Below are 17,964 nucleotides of genomic sequence, written 5' to 3'. Positions count from 1 at the left end.
CTCAAAATATCACTTTAGTTTGCATTTTGTAGTGGATTTGTCCAGTCGGCCCAATGGGTTCAATAAGTTTTGCCGTCACTTGTAAGAGAGGCATATGTGTCTGATCGGGAAAAAAAAAAAAAAAGAGGCATATGTGTATTGTGTATGTAGCTCAGGAGATTAATTAGTAGCTAGTTCTGTTGTATGTATTTATGCGATAAATCAAGTAATTGACATGATTGATTAAGTTGTACTCTTTAATTTGAAGTATATAAAGGATGGGAAATATTTTAAGTGTACCAAAAATACCGGTGTATTAATTATTTTAATCGTTAATCTGAATTATAAAAGGTATATATAATATATATTAATTAAAATCAACGGTTAAAACATTTGGTACACCGGTGCTTTTCGGTGCACGTAAAATGTTTCCGGAAGGATGACCTAAAAAGTATATTAAAATTAAACAAACAAAACAAGCAGGGAATGTAAATATCTGTTGATATTTTTTCAGAAAAGAACAGTAGAGAAGACAAAAGTTGCCGAAAATATATCTAATATTCTTTTCTTGGAAACTTATGCATTGTTAGATTTGACAGTTTTAGCATATTTCAATGCCCCGTTATCATGGCTTTTTGAGTTTTGTTTTACACTCTTCCTCAAAACATGTCAGTTTCTTAGGCTTTCAGTTTTGTTTTTGAATGTACTTTGTTTCAAAAAAATTTAATTCAGAATTTTCTATAATAATAATATATTATTGTTAAAATTAAAATTTTTATTATCTTAAAAATAGATAATTGATATCTTCATGATAAAAGAATAAATATTAGCATATAAAGTTATTATTATATTATTTAGATGTTTGCTATACATACAAATTTTTTTGACTTACGAGTCTTACAAGTTGCTACACATACGGGCCTTTTAATACATTATTCAACCAGTTCTTGTTTTCAAAGTGCGCTACTTACCATATATTATGAACGACTCTTCTTCTTCTTCCTCCATGAAAACGAGGTTCTTGTCAAATTTGTTCGATCTCCTTCGTGCATTCTCTCTTCGCTTTTTTATTCGTTGTTTTACCTGCGTTTTCTAAATTTTCTGCAAATCGCAGTGAGGCGTTCGCGTCAGGCACGCGAACGCGTGGATTGAAAACCTGCTTCCTAAGCCTTTAATTTGCGTATTTTAAATTCTCCCTTATACCATTCAATGCCGTGATATATGTGTTAAGTGTTTCAGGCTTTATATGGCAGAAATGGCTTAGAGAATTGAGAGAAAGCTTGCAAAAATGGAAGGAACACAAGAAACTAAGGAGATGACCAGTATTCTTGCTTTGTTTTTTTTTTATTTTCATGGTTTCTGAAATCAATCTTTGAAATCGTTTTGTGAAGATAATGGAACTTCAGAAATACACCCAAACGATTACAGAAATACACCCAAACGGTTATAGGAATTCACTCAAATGATTACAGAAATACACCCAAAAGATTACAGAAATACACCCAAAGAATTTAAGAAATACACCCAAAATTCGTTGAAGTATACCTTATGCATAATTCAGAACTCTTTTTCTTTCTCCTCCTCATCTTCTGCTACTTCTTCTTTTTCAAAAATGATTTCAGAGTTTGATGTCAAAAAACAATGGAAATCGAGAATAACAAAGAAAGAAAATAGAGAAAAAAACATGTAAATAAAGAAGGAGAAAGAAAAGGTAAGAAACGAAAGAAAAGAAGAAGAAGAAGAGGAAGAAGAAGAAGAACGTACAGCAATAAGAAGAAAAAAAGAGAGGGTGTAGTGAAAAACATACAGTAAACACGTTAATATAAATTACTTGTAAAGACTTGTATAAAAAAAACGTTTGTATATAAAAAATTTCTCTATTATTTAATTGTTATGTGAATTATCATAAAGTTTTTTCTTTTTATTATTTTAAGAATATTTTAGAAGTTAACGGTCCACTCTTAGAAATATATATCATAAACAAACATACTTGTAATTTATTTTTGAAAATATTAAAAGCAATTTTCAATTATTTATCGTATTAAATAAACAATTTTTTTATAATATCTAACTTTAATATTTTCGAATATAATTTTATATATTTTTTTAACTTTGGAACAAATTCCCACCTAATCACTTCTTAAAAAGCTTTTAAAATATGTATTCATATTTTCCTCCCAGAGAGGTTGAGATTCTCTTGAACATGTGTAAGGAGATCTGCATATCTTACATGCTAGGTTTATTTTCCATAATTGATAGGACTAACTCTGATAATATTGATACGAAAATTATTTTATTTGAGTTTTAATATATATTGGATACATACAAAGTTATTGCATATTGCAATCTTTTTCAGAGTCAAAATAAAAGGGCAGACCAAAGCAAATACCTATTTTAAATTACAACCGATGATTTATTAAAAAATATTACTTGATTCGGACTAAATTATATAATTAAAATTACTTCTTATTTTATATCTAACCATTCAATTTATTATTTTATTTGTTTTTTTATCTATTCAATCGACTTAAGACTTGAACATACTAAGGTCTTGATAAAAATTTTTGAATTTTGTGAACAAAATCAATAACTTCAGACGTGTACCCATCACTAAAGTCATGCAAAAGGTGCAAAACGTCTAAACGATCTTTTCTCATACAATGCTTCTCAAACTGCAGTCTCAGACTAAGACAAACTTCCTCCAAACTGCAAAAAATTCACATCTGTTGATAGACTACGGAGGAGAACTACCAGAAGATCTAATTCCAATTAGAGTCTCTAATAATACAGTCAAAATAAGCCAAACTCAAATCACGGAATAAACTTACATCACAATAAACTTTAAAATTATTACCTATACGGAGTTTTCAACACCAACGATTTTTGAAGGTGCTGAAAGAAGAACACCAGTGCATATAAAATCTCAGGTTTATGACCGTGCTTCTGATAAGGGCAACTACCTTGTGATATGTCCAAATATTCCCAACATTGAGAACATCATTACACTTATGTCTCCACAACCTCCACATTCTGGCCCCAAAAAGAACCTCATTACTAGGCACGACATTTCTAAACCAAGTCTCAATGGAGGTGTCTTCAAATGAGTCAATAAAGCGAGGGTCTAACATTTGCCAAAATTTCTGGATTTAATACAGTCCTGCAGGCAATGTTCAATTGTCTCCTGAGTCGCATTGCATCTCTGGCACAAATCCGAACTAACTAAATGCCGCCTGAATCGAAAAGCCTTCGTCGGGAGAGTGTTATGAAACCCAAACCATATAGTGAATTTGATCTTCTCCGAAAGATTTAAATGCCAAAGCCAACTCCAATCAATATTTCCATTCCAATTCATTTTATGCTTCGACAATCACCTATAATATTCTCTTGCACTATACCATTTTACTTTTGCAGGTCACCAACTCCACCCTGAATCTAGGTCCACCAAATTTGGGTAGGGAAAGCCATAAATGAATTGCTTAACTGCAAGAGAAATTATCGTAGCAAACATATCTACTACCCAAGATCCATCATGCCAAAAATCAACTACTACGAATTCTAACTCAGATATGCGAACATAGGGAACAAGATAACAAAGTCTTTCAAACGGGATCGATTCATCATACCACACGAATTGCTGTACATCCCCTACATTCTACCTAAATCCATCTTTAATAGTCCCATATGTTTTAATAATATTCTTCCAAGTGGCCGACGCATTCTACCCATTACTACCAGTAAAATAATTTAAAAATTTTGGAGATATTTTTGCATCACAATCTGCACCCACAGTTTTTTTTCTATTATTAAAGCAGTCCCAAACCAACTTACTAAGAAGCGTCAGATTAGCACAACATGTATCTCTTACACCCAAATCACCCGCCTTTTTGAAGTAATAATAGCTACTTTCCACTTAATCAATGGCAACCTTTCCCATCATTATGACCTCTCCATAAGAACTGTCGCATAAGTGAATCAATATTTTCACATGCATACTTCGGAAGGAGAGTAACCTGCACGTTGTAGACCGGAATAGAAGTCATTATCGACTTAACCAAACAAAGCCTTCTTGCCTTATTCAGCAGACACTCCTTCTAACTAGCAACCTTGTTTTGAATTTTCTCAATAACTTCTTGAGCCGTCCTTCTAGAAGATCTTTCATGTGCAATATTAACCATAGGTATTTTTTCAAGTCCTGACAAAAACAAATACTAGAGATTCCCAAGAGCATTTCCTTCCTTCTCACAGAAATATTCTTTAAATATTGAACCCTAGATTTACTAAGATTCACCCACAAGCTTGATGCTTTAGAGAATAAGTTCATGCACTTCATAACTTCCTATACCTGAGCTTTCGTAGCTTTACAGAACAGCAGTAGATCATCAGCAAAGATAAATGGGATATTTTTGGGCCATGTATGAAAACTGACACCGGTATCCACGAGTCTTGAGAAACTCGATGGGCAATAAAACAAGCAAGACACACCATACAAAGTCCAAAGAGATAAGGAGATATGGGATCCCCTTGTCTCAAACTTCTCTGGAGGGTTAAAGTCTGGAGTTTATCACCATTTTACAAAATAGTCAAAGAAGACGATGTCACACAAGTCATAATAAGATGAATAGTAGTTCTCGAAAAGCCAAAGCGAATCAAAGAAACTTCAAAGAAATCTCCAGTCCACCCTATCATACGCCTTCTCCAAATCAATCTTAAAGGCCACAGTCCTTTTTCTAGACTTAGTGTTCTTCAAGAAACTCATAATTTCCTGCACAATGATGATGTTTTTCGTAGTACTTCTTTCTGAAATAAAATCACCCTGAAGCGGGTCAATGATCTTCGAAAGAAAGGGTCTAACCCTGTTCACCAGCACTTTCATAATGATTTTATAAAGAACATTACATAAACTGATGGGATGAAAATCTCTTAAGGAAGTAGGAGCTTCAACTTTAGGAATCAGAACAATGTATGTCTCGAAAATTGTAACATTTAGAATCTCTCCCTCAAAGGCTCTCTTGACTAAACCCCATACATCATAGCTCAAAGAATTCCAAACCTCCTTATAAAATAGGGCCTGAAAACCATCTGGTCCTGCAACTTTGAAACAATTTATGGTCATTACAACTCTTTTCACCTCTTCCAATGCCACCGGTTCAACCAATTTTTTATAGACCTCATTATTAAGGAAAGGACTGGGAAATTCTCCTATAGCATTTAGATCAATATTCTCTCTTGTCAAAAAGAACTTTTGGAAGAAGGAGTTCGTTTTTTCTCTAGCTCCTGCGGCTCAGTAGCCCAAGTTCCATCTTTCGGAAACAATCCATGAATCGTTTTGTTTTTCGCCTGATGATCATTTGCAAGTGAAAAATCTTAGTGTTCTTGTCACCACACCGAACCCACTGCTCTCTCGATTTCTATACCACATAAGCTCTGCTTGAAGAAGGATAGTATTAGCTTATCATGAATACTTTGTTCTTTTTTCCTCAACTCCGGATCCTCTATACTTTCAAGAGAAATTTGAACATCATTCAATTGCCTCTCAAACTCCTTCTTTTTAACAAACACATTAGCAAAGATTTTTTTATTAAAAAGAATAGCATCATTCTACACCTCGATCAAACTTTTAACAACATCAGGAGACCCTTTATTCCAAGATGCGGGAACAACATTGCTAAAAAGCGGATAAGTCATCCAAGCAGCTTGGAATCTAAATGGTCTCAAATCCCTCTTAACTTTCATAGCCGATGTACATCTGACGAGCAAAGGACCGTGATCAGAATGAAGATGCGCCAAAACCTCATTATAAGCCTCAAGAAACAACAATCGCCATTCCTGATTAACAGCAGCTCTATCCAGTTTGTTCGCAATCTGCAAACCCCCTCTAACCTTCCTATACCAAGCAAAAATTCTTTCAATAGCTCATATGTCAAACAAATGGCAGTTTGACAGAATTTTCGCAAAAACCTCCATCTTGGCCTGACTGAAAGCACCCTCTCTAAGTTCATTATGCATCATAATCTCATTAAAGTCCCCTAACACAATCCAGAGACCCTGAATCATATTTGAAATCCCGATCAAATCATTCCACAGACCCATTTGCCTGTAAACATGTGGAGTAGCATATATAGCACTATAAGTACTAGAAACACTGCCCACAGAGATTTCAAAACTAATACGTTGGTCAGCCATATCCACCATTTTGACAGTCAGCATAGAACTAGAGCAGAACACCCAGAATTTTTCACGGTGACCTCTAGCCTCCACAATTCTAACATCATGATAACCAAGTTTACTCTAAAAGAGTTTCATTCGTTCAAAAGGCATGAGTTTCATATAAAATAAAAAAAAATTGGACTAAATTTACGAACTAACTCTTTGCAATGCACTCGAACCATTTTGTTAGAAGCCCCTCTAATGTTCCAAGATATGAAATTCATATCTAAACGATCCATAAAATAAATAGGCATAAATGGAACCAACCTCAGCAGCGGACCCTTAATGAACCAATGAAGGACCAGTAACCTCTCGTGTTCCTTGCCTTTTCGGCACAAATGACTGCTCAGGAACGCTCCCCACTGCAATAGAAGCTATCGTCGGCGTGTTATCTTGCTGTTGTTGTTTTGGCACACCGTCACTATCTTGGTGCACGAGCGTGATTTGCAGCGATGCTGGTCTGCATGTCTTGTGGCCATTCTTGAGCGTAGGGGTAGTCGGAGACCCAGCTTCAGACACGCCGTTGAGCTTTCTCCTTGACTTTGATGGAGTTTGGTGAGAAAAGGAAGGCAACCTGCTATTCAACCCAACTTTCTTGTGAGTCTCTCTCCCCTCTTTCGGACCACCCACCTGGCTCAACTAGTATCCAAAAAGGGGGTAAAGCCTTTAGCCACCGCTTGGTCCTTAGCTTTCTGGCCCAATTTTCTTCTATCCCTTCCAACAACTTTGGTCCAGCCCCCTTCTCTGTCCAACGACTCTTTCATTTTTTCTTTCCCGTGCAACGTAGTTGCCTGCATCTTTTTTGTAGAACATGCTACTGCCACTGTATTAATGGGTGCAATTCCAAATTTAAAAATCTGCTGATTCTAGTTCACCAGACGGGTCTCATGAACAATTGGTCCTGCTTGTACATCCACAACCACCAAAGAAACCATGGGTGTGCTACATTCTCCTGCTATATGCCTGAAATAATTACACTTCTCACATATCAATGACATACATTTATACTCCACACTATATTCAAAGTCGTCGATAACCACTCGCCGAACAACTGGCAGCTCCAGATTCACACAAGCCCTAACAAACTTGCCTCTCTCTACCGACTTGGTTGCGAGATCCACTTTGACGGGTTTGCCTATAGCCGAAGCAATCCGCATCATAGCCTTTTCCTGATAATATCATATGCTCAACCCTACAATTCCGTATCCAAATCATTGTGTCCCCAAACGATGCTTCACATGGTTCAAAATTCAGAGTCCATGACTTAACCGCAATGTAATGTCCTAACATCATCCATGGATCCCCTAATAACACATTCTCCTTGTCCTCCTTGATATTGAATTTGACTAAGAAGTCAAAAACAATGTCCAAGAATTCATAGCCTCCTTTAAGCCTCTATACACTTTTCAGTTTTATGCACCAAAGCCATATCACTGAAATGCTTCCCAAGGACCTTAATCACGATGGCCTCCTTGTAGGATTTAGATAGAGCGTTTCTAGTCTTTTCAGAAAACTTGACCTTTGGAGGCTTTGGGTCACCTTGTTTCCCCGTAACAACTGCTATTGAATCCCCATCTAAGGCATCAACCCTAGTGAGCTCCAAGGATTTAGAGGAACCGACCACGTATTCACGGAATGAAACCTTCGGAGCCACCCTAAAACTACCCTGTTGGAACTCCTCCTTATCACTTGATGCAGTCCTCCCCGCACTCTCCCCGGTAATCTCCTTAATCAGGAAAGCCTCACCCTATTCTACCCTCGGACACTCCACCCAACTCTCACCACTCACTCCTCCCTCGTTTATTTCAATTAGAGTTGCATACTACAATTTAAACAAGAAAAAACGTTACAAGTATATATAAGATATGAGATATTAAGTCAGCTTAAATTTTATCTGCTATTAAATAAGATGTAAACTTTATTTAAATTTACTCCATACCTTACCCAATAGCTTGAGTAAAATTGCATGAATTGGCCATTGAACTGCTTAAAAATTGCTTTGAAGAGTATATATCTAATTGTATAGGGATAGAGTGAATTTATTCTACAAGCACAAATACTAGCATTAGAGAATAGCTACTGTCTTTTTTTTCTTTCTCAATAGTGATGATAAGTTTTTTCCAAAATGATATAATTGTCAAACAAAGAGTACATAGCAAAGCACATGGGGAACTTATACCAAATCTAGAATATGATAAAATTAAGGTCCAGTGGCCCTTTGGAGCAGCATCTTATAGATGCCATGAATGACCTAATATCATAAAAAGAAAGGGTACCCCATATTGTTGGCCTAGAAAGAAAGAAAAAGGGGTAGCAGAAAGTGTGGAAGACACGAAGCCAATTGTCACAATATGCCATAACATGTATGATATAACAGTAGTTGGGGGGAAAAGGACTATAGTTGTGACTTTGTTATTGGGAGAGCTTCTTTATGTAAAGTTCAATAAGAGATCAAGAAGAAATCAATACCCCTATGTCGTTGTTGTTGATGCTTTTCATTATTTAATAACTGAAAATTTGTTTATGGATTCATGACGGTGCATGCTTGGCTACAAGATGATGCCACTTGCCCCCACCAATTCTGGTTTGCATTTTTTAGCATGCGCCGAAAAGTATATAGGGCCACCCGAGAACATTGTATATGGTTTATGGTAAAGAACAGTTTTACGGGGTAACAATAATTTGGTCACAATGAAGTTACTAACCAGCATATAGTGTTAAATTAGATCAAACAATGTAAGGTTCTATATAAATTAAGTATAACAACATAATATTTGCAGCACTTGGACCCATATTACAAACGGTAAGGTTTAGAACTAACTGGTAGAGTTCATCTGAAGTCAAATTTATATTAATTTTGTTTGTCATGTTCGTAAATGGATTGCACTATGTTTAGGAGCCAGCATGTCATGAAGACCATAACTTGTCTTCCCTCATTGACTTGGGCACATGTGCAGATATGCATTTGTCACCATCACAATAAAACCAATTCACACCCATTTAAATAATAATTAGTAAATTACAACCAACATATACAGCAATGATAATACTATGACTACTCATTATGATAAATAAATTTATATATATAAAAAGAGAGTACAATACAACCTCAAAACAAGGTCATAGGCTCAAGTCACTCCCAGAATGAATTATATCTACTCTTAAGTCACACAGAATTAGAAAACCTCCGATGGTAGAATAGAACATCAAATATGTAACATAAAAATAGTCCCTCATGGCCTCATGTCATCATCATCTCTCTACTCTCAGAATGGAAATCTTATTATATGGGAAGCTTAAAAGCCTGAGAATGCTGCTAGCAAGATGCAAAGAAACAAGGATCCAGCTGAAATTGGGAAGAGTGATGATGCTGAGCTTCCAGCTGATGGTGCTGGTGTTGGAGATGATGTCTCACTTGGAGTGAGGGTTGAACTAGCTGGAGCTGCAGAAGAACCAGGTGATGGAGATACTGCAGGAGATTGTGGAGAGAGCCCTACAAAGAGATAAAACAAAAATAACAAACACAACTTAGAAACACCAAGAATGTCCCAACTCCAAACCTCAGAATGAAAACCATATTTAATTTACTCAACATGCATAAGATTATAATAGAATGAGTTACAGCTTCTGATATAAAAAATGTAACATCTCTTGTGTGCCTAGAAGATCACCGACATTTTTCATTCATATTTTCTGCAAACTATAATATATACAAAATTACATTCCGGATTCTTCACCATAGTCAAATGAAAAAGAAAACAGCAAGAAAATCATAGACAAAGCCCTGAATGTCCTACGACTCTGTAAATTATTAACAATTTATCTCTCTGTCTCTCTCTCTCTGTTTTTAATTGGTAGATAGTTCCAATTGTATTAGGTACCCAAAAATCAGAACGCATGTAGAGCATATAGAATGAAAAAAAAAAAAAAAAAACTATCATGTTTAATTTTCCATTATCCACAGTCCGTGAAAAATTAACAATAACAAAACAACAAAACTACAAAATCAGGTATGGCTCCTCTTATATATGTCTAAGCATGTGACCCCTCCCAAACTTGTTTTCAGTTTACAAATCGAATCAAATTTCAATTAAATCCCACAAATCCATATTTGATAAAATACTACTAAGAATCTAAAAATTAAAAATCGATTATAAGTGAGAAAGAAACATACCAGGAGCGGCGGCAGGTGTTTCAGACACTGCAAAAAATAAACAAAAAAAGTCACATAAAAATGAAAACTTTATCTGAGAGAAGATTGGAAAACAGGAAGAAGGAAGTTATAATTTGACTGACATCCACAGTTGGAAGCGGAAGGGGCGGAGACTTTGCATGCAGCGGGGAGAGCGAGGGCCTTGGTGACATTGAGAACGACGCCGAACTGAGCGCTGCTCTTGAAGGCTTCACACAGACACTGAGGCGCCGTTTTCAGAACCGATTTGAGGCCGGAGCAGCAGTTACCTTCCGGCTTGGTGGTGGTGCTGCCATTGGTGACGAAGGACAAGCAATCCGCCATGGTTAGAACCAGGGAGGAGCAATCCACGGCGGGGGCTGGGGCAGCGTTGTGCGAGTGGGACGGTGAGGCTCCGTTAGCTCCCAAGATGAAGACTGCACAGAGAACAATGAGAGAGAAACGGAAACGGGTTGGTGAGTGTGATGCCATTTTTGCGATGGAGAGGAAAGTGTGAGAAGATAGATAGAAGGAGTTGGAAGTTTTGGAATTTGGAATGGAGTTTGTGAAGGTGAGAGAGTTGGGTGGGTAAGTTTAAATAAGTAGAGAGAACACTCAGATTTTTTTTGTTGAGCTGGAAAAAACGATTTTGTTCTTTTTTTATTATTTCATTTTTAATTTACATCAATTTTGATTACAGTATATGAAAGGAGAATTTGTTTTTTTATTATCAACAAGTCTTTTTCTATAGTACCCAAATTATTTATTTATTTGATTAAGAATAATATTAGTAAACCAATTCTTCACTCAATTTTTTTAAAAAATTATTTTTTTTATTTTAAATTTTAAATTTTAAATTTTAAATTTTAAAGTAAGATAAACTAACTAAACCTTAATTTTATGTATTTTTATTTGTATAAAGTATAAGAGTAGACTAGTAGTGCTATATATTTAAATTTTTTTATGAATTAAGTTAAACTAAATTAAACAAAAACTTGGAATAATACTATGCATAATCAAATTTTGTTAATATTAGATCATTTTGGTTGGACTTAGGATCAGTCTAGAATTTGGATAATTTCATTAGTAATTTTTTTGATTTTTAATTTATAAAAAAATATAATATTAATGTTTGGTATAATTTTTAAAATTAAATTGTAATTTTTTAAATATTATTTAAATATTTATAGAAAAATTTTTAAAAATGAGTTCTTTTATAATAAAAATTTTTTATCATTTATTTTAAAATAAATATTTTTAGAATTAAAATTAAATATAAAATAATTTATTTATAGTCTATTTTTTCAAAAAAAAAATAAATTATTTATCTAAATTAAATTTTAATTAACAAAAAATATTCGGCTTAATTTGGTAAAACTTTTACTTTTTAAAAGTAGGTTATAAAAACTAACTTTTAAAAAATATAGGAAAAATGACAAATATGTCATTGACTTTTGATCCACAGACATTTAGATACTCGAGAATTTAAAAATACATTTAAGTCATTGATCTTTTTAAAATCTAGACTTATCGATCTCTCATGTTCATTTAAGTCTTTAACATTTTCAAAATTTAGACTTATCGATCCTTCATGTTCATTTGGGTCTGTTAGACTCAACAGAAAAATCTGACTTGGTTGATACAGAAGTTTTTAAAATTAGACAAATTAAACTCAAAGATCGATATGTCTAAATTTTGAAGAGGTCATAGACTTAAATATATTTTTAAATCTATAGGAACTTAAATGTCCACAAACCAAAAAGTTAGGGATTGATTTGTCATTTTTTCAAAAATATATTTTTAAAAAGTATAGCATTTATGTTTGGTAAATTAAATTAAAAATAACTTTTAATAAACACAAGTAGTAATAATTACATTTGAGAAAATAATTTTTAAAATTTAAAATATTATAAAAAATATAAATTTAAATATTAAATTTAAAAATTAGTTAATATATAAAATTATATTAGACTTTTAAATTTTAAAAAATACAAACTTAATTTTATAAAACTCTACTTTAATTACTTTCAAGAATACTTTAATTTTTTAAAAATTACAAATATAAATATATAATTTTTTAATTTATCAAACATAAAATAAAAAATTTATAATTTTAAAAAATATAAATACTTTTTTAAAATATTTTACTAAATTAAGTCTTAACCAAAGTAATAATCACTTGTGACGGTGTCCAATTAAAGAGAGTTTAGAGTGAGAGAGTGGAGTGTGGTTGTTGAAATTGAAAAGGAAGGGAAGTGCCATGTGGGAAGAGATCAAGTGGAACTCGCCGCGTGTCATGTACTTGAGCTTCCAAGTTTCAATCTCGAATTAATAGAAGTGATGTAGTATTTGATTTTTTTTATAAAAAAGATATTAAAAAAATTAATTTTACTAAGTTAAATAGTTATACTCTTAGTCTCAATGATTTTATTAAATTTATAATTAAATTTTTTTAATTTTATAATTAAATTTTTTATCATAAAAGGTATTAGAATTAATAAAATATTTTTTTACAAATTAAAAAATATTTAATTAAATTTTTTATTATATATTTTTAAAAAAAATATTTTATTAATTTTAACGATTTTAATATAAAAAAATTTAATTTATAAAATTAAAAGTAGTATAAGATCTAATTTAAAAAAATAGATATTTAATTATAAATTTAATAAAATTATATAAATTAATAAAATAATTAATTTTTTAAAATATTTTTTATAATAAATATAATAAAAAATGTTTAATTTATAATTTTAATATATAACTTACGATATAAGATAGTTAAACCCAATCTTTTTAATAAGGCAAGAATCACTTGAGTATTAATTAATTATTCTTTCTTCTTAGCTAAGAAATTTATTGCATGGTCAATTGAAATTAATATCATCTCAAAATTCAAATATATTCTATTGTTGCAATGTTTCTCTTTTGAAATGAACTTATCTACAATGGCATAATAATGCCACGAAAAATTGATACTCGAATAGACTGTGATCTTGGCGAATGGTGAATATGGTGACCATAATAATTTTGAGGGAAAAAGGTAAATAGGTCTCTGATTTTTTAAATTTTTTGATAAATATATTTTTGACAAAATTTAAATATAAAAAAATTCGTGACTTTAACAAACGGAGGATAATTTAGTCCTTTCGTCTATTTACCTCTCATACACCTAACGGAACTGACGTGGTTGAAACGGTGTCTAGGTGTCCGTCACGGTGCCACGTTGGAAGGGGAAAAAAGTTCGAAGGATAAATAAGTCCTTGACGTCATTTTACAAATAAAGTTCGAAGGACAAATAGGTCATTGAGAATTTTTTTTTCAAAATTAATAAACTCATTTCCTAAATTCTCTCATCTACCTCTCTCCATTTTTATATTTCTCTCTACTATTTTTACTCTATATATAATTATATTTTATATTAGTAATTTGACAAATCAAAATATGTCATTCGATATTTTTTTACAATAAAATATTTTAAATGTAAAATTATACACATTAAATTATTTTAAATTTTAGATAACGAATGTTAAAATTAATTACTAATAAAAAATTAGACTTTTCATATAAAAATAATAACTAAAAATTTTATTATTTAATTTTTTATCTGCAGATATCTTGGTCTTCTTAATCAGAAACTTTTGTCAACTTACGACTTTTTTGTAAAAGTAGTTTGATTTTATAAATCTTTTGTGTCATGCATAATTTATACTGTTAGAACAAAGTGAACTATAATTTAAAAAAAAAATATTATCGTAATGTTATTATGCATAAAAATACTAGTTCTAATATAATACACAAATGCACTAATGCTAACTTAATACATGAATGATGCACAAATGAACTAATGCTAACTTGATGCATAAATGAACTGATGCTAACTAATGCCACTGGTATGATGAAAACTGAACTAATGCAATTTAACAAATTCTAATATAATACACAAATGCACTAAAACTAAACTAATGCAATTTAAGAAAAAGAGTAGAAACATAACAAGCACAATTTCTACAATTTTAATACAAATAATTTAAATTGTAGAATAAAACAAGTTAACTAGATTTTAAAATACAAGCATAATTTTATCAGAAATTATTTTTAATATGGAAAGAAAATTGGTGTTTTTGTTGAATATTGACATTTGAAGTGTATTACAGTATTGTGGAATTATTCAACACGCCCCCACGTGTTGACTAAGATGCTGCCACGTGTTCAACACGCCCCACGTGTTGGCCAGAATGATGCCACGTGTTCACCACGCCCCCCACGTGTTGCACCACGCCCCCACGTGTTGACTTCCCACAAAAAAAATCCACCCATCTATAATTACACCACATTCTCCCATTTTCAACAAAAACACCAATATTTTTTTCATACAAAAAAAATTAGCCTAATTTTATAAACTAAATTCTCATAATAGAAGCATAATAGAAGTATAATGAAAAAAAAAATTCTCAAGGATCTATTTGTCCTTCGAACTTTATTTGTAAAATGAGGTCAATGACTTATTTGTCCTTCGAACTTTTTTTTCCTTCCAACGTGGCACCGTAACGGACACCTGTACACCGTTTCAGCCACGCCAGGCGCCAGCCAGTTTCGTTAGGTGTATAAGAGGCAAATAGACGGAAAAACTAAATTGTCCTCTGTTTGTTAAAATCAGGGACTTTTTTATATTTAAATTTTGTCAAGAATGTATTTGTCAAAAGTTTAAAAAGTCAGAGACCTATCTATCTTTTTTCCTAATTTTGAAAACAACGCCAATTTTGTTAGGTGGAATGTGGAGGGTAAATCGTAGACTGTGGACCACATTTCGGATTGTTAATTTATTTCCCTCAAAGAATTTATAGACGTAGTAGCTTTTTTTCTGTTTCTTTTTTCGGTCGGATATATGAATGCCTTTAAAGTTAGGTAACACTGTAACAGAGTCTCTATAATAATAGTTTAAGGTTCTTGAAGCCGATGCCAGTAGTGGTCGTTATTTGTTAATTGAATTCTAAATTTACACTGAAAGAGTAAAGGAAGAAAACTAAGGTTTGAATAATTTTTTATTTTTTATATTGGGTCAAAAATGGTATTTTTTTAATTATAGATTGTTGGTATTAATTTTAAATATAGCTTCGTTTAATTTGGGATATAGAAATCGAATCTTTCAATTTTTAAGATATAAAATCGGTTTTGAAATTAGACCTTTAAAAAAATTTGAGATATTAGATATAGAAAACAAATTCAATGATTTCTATACTTTTTACCGTTTTAAAAAACACTCAAAATTATTATGTTAAAATATATCATTCATCTTTAATTTTTTGTTTTGTGTATGTAATAATTTATTAGTCAACAATAAATTTTAAAATAGAGTTTTGATTAATGATAAATCAGTATTTAATCTATCAATTAATCTATCAACTTAAAAAATATCATAAAAAATAAAAAAATATATCATTCATCTCACATCTAAAAAAAATTAACCGTTTTACATATCTATCTTTTTTTATAGTGCCGTGGGTGACATACACTAGTAAACCCTAGTCACAGTAGCGATGACTCACTATTCCTTCTTTCTTGTCTTTCATTTTTTACCATAAAAAAATCTAAATTTTCAAACATAAATGAAAGAGTATGGTTTATTAGATTTAGAATTAGTCAGTACATCTACGAATTATTCAATTTATTTTTTAAAGTCATCAAGAACATTATTAAATAATGCTAAGTCATATAAAAGACTCACTAAAACGTTGACACACCTCACTAATATCAAGGCTGACATAATTTTTGCTGTTAGCAAATTAAGTCAATTTTTAAATTATTCCATAAATGAGCACTTCAAAGCAGCTTTATATGTATTGAAGTGTTTGAAAAAAGTTTCGAAAAAAGAATTATTTTTTGAGTCTGTTCGTGACTTGTCGCTTCATGTTTTCTTAGATTTCGATTGGAGTAATGTCCGGACATCCGAATATCAGTGTTCGGATATTGCTTCTTTTTAAAAGATTTTTGGTGTCATGAAAAAGTATAAAACAACAAATAGTTGCTCGATTATCTTCGGATGTAGAGTATTGAACAATGACTTTTACAATTTGTGAAGGAGTTTGATTTATGTATATGTTGAATGACTTTAAAATTAAGTTCTCGGATCTTATGACACTAATTTGTGACAACTAATCTACTAGATATATTACGGTTAACCTAGTGTTTCGTGAAAGGACGAAACACATTGAAATTTATTGTCACAATATTAGAGAAAAAATTTAAAACGGTTCCCTAAAATTCATGCCAATTTCATCAAGAAAATAACTTGCTCATATCTTTATAAAGACATTTTCATCAAGTCATTTTAGAGAAATATGTAGTAAACTAGAAAAATATAATTTATACACTCTTAATGTAAGAGAGATTATTAATGTATGAGTACTACTAATACATAATATATGACTGTGGCTAGTAAGAATGGTATTATATAACCCTAATAAGTAACAATTGTATAAAAAATATGAGGAAGTAGCTAATATTCTAATTTTTTTTTCTTTTTTGGTTATATATAATTGCATCTTTAGGTTTTATAAAAGTATAATTTTTTTACTAATGCAATAGACATATTTTTATCTTTCTTAACATGCATAACAAAATCTTCATTTTTCACAAAAGAAAAAAAATGAGTAGTTCATAATAGATTTCATCAAACACGATTTTAGCTTATTCCAAAAGGTTCACTATTTTTGGCGTGAATTACCAATTTAATTTTTAAAATGTCAAAATAAAATACTAACAAATTAGTCTAAAAAATATGTTTAATAGTTTTGTAATATTTAATGTATATGTCACTACTAATATAGATATTGTTTGTATATAAGGTGTTTGTTTGAACGTTATGAGGTTGATAAATTTTTTTTAATAAAAAGTATATTTTATTTTTTAGTATGTTTGATAAATTTTTAGTAATAAAAATAAAAAATATTAAAAAATAAAAAATATTTTTTTTGAGAAGCTACAATAATTTATATTTTTTTAAAAAAGAATATTTTTCACATAAAAAATAAATAAATAAATAAAATATTTTTAAATTATTATATCTAAATATATTTGATAGATAAAAAAAATTTTACATGAGATATCTAAATATAAAATTACTTTTATTTTTTTATAAAATTTTTTAAAAAAATTACTCAAAAAATATATTTTTAAGAGTTTACCCAAATAAATCCAAAAATATTTGAGACAATTTACGTTTTAGAAATTAATTTATCAAGAATTTAATTTTAATATATTAATTGTTATTTGTTTAAATATTTATATTCATATAATATTTAAAATAACAGATAATTTGGTCAAATATTTGATTATGTGACAATATAAAAAATGATATATATATATATATATATATATATATAAAACATAATAATCATATATATATTTATAAATATTTAATTTATTTATATATTTTATATTTTAATATATATTTTGTATAAATAACTAATTTTTTTATACATAACAATAATAACATGATTGATAATATATTATCAAATATGTGTATAAGTGTTTTTGGGCTAACATTATATACAAATTAAATTATTTTTTGTTAATTTACGTTTTTTTTTTTGAAAAATTAACGT

At 30.8% G+C, this 17,964-nt stretch overlaps 1 protein-coding gene across 1 annotated transcript; it reads right to left on the bottom strand.

Annotated features, from left to right (window-relative positions):
• Window positions 1-9,248: 9,248 nt before the first annotated feature.
• On the bottom strand, window positions 9,249-11,065 carry LOC112792263 (non-specific lipid transfer protein GPI-anchored 31). Its single transcript, XM_025835434.3, has 3 exons — window positions 10,483-11,065; window positions 10,361-10,387; window positions 9,249-9,679 (listed from the first exon to the last, which is right to left on the bottom strand). Exons 1-3 carry the CDS (start codon window positions 10,847-10,849, stop codon window positions 9,483-9,485), a joined length of 591 nt encoding a protein of 196 aa, XP_025691219.1. The 5' UTR covers window positions 10,850-11,065; the 3' UTR covers window positions 9,249-9,482.
• Between the last annotated feature and the right edge of the window lie 6,899 nt (window positions 11,066-17,964).

The sequence above is a fragment of the Arachis hypogaea genome, chromosome 13, assembly GCF_003086295.3.
Source record: "Arachis hypogaea cultivar Tifrunner chromosome 13, arahy.Tifrunner.gnm2.J5K5, whole genome shotgun sequence".
Classification (NCBI taxonomy): Eukaryota; Viridiplantae; Streptophyta; class Magnoliopsida; order Fabales; family Fabaceae; genus Arachis; species Arachis hypogaea.
The sequence above is the reverse complement of the archived record's forward strand: the minus strand, read 5'-3'. Positions and strand labels throughout refer to the sequence as shown.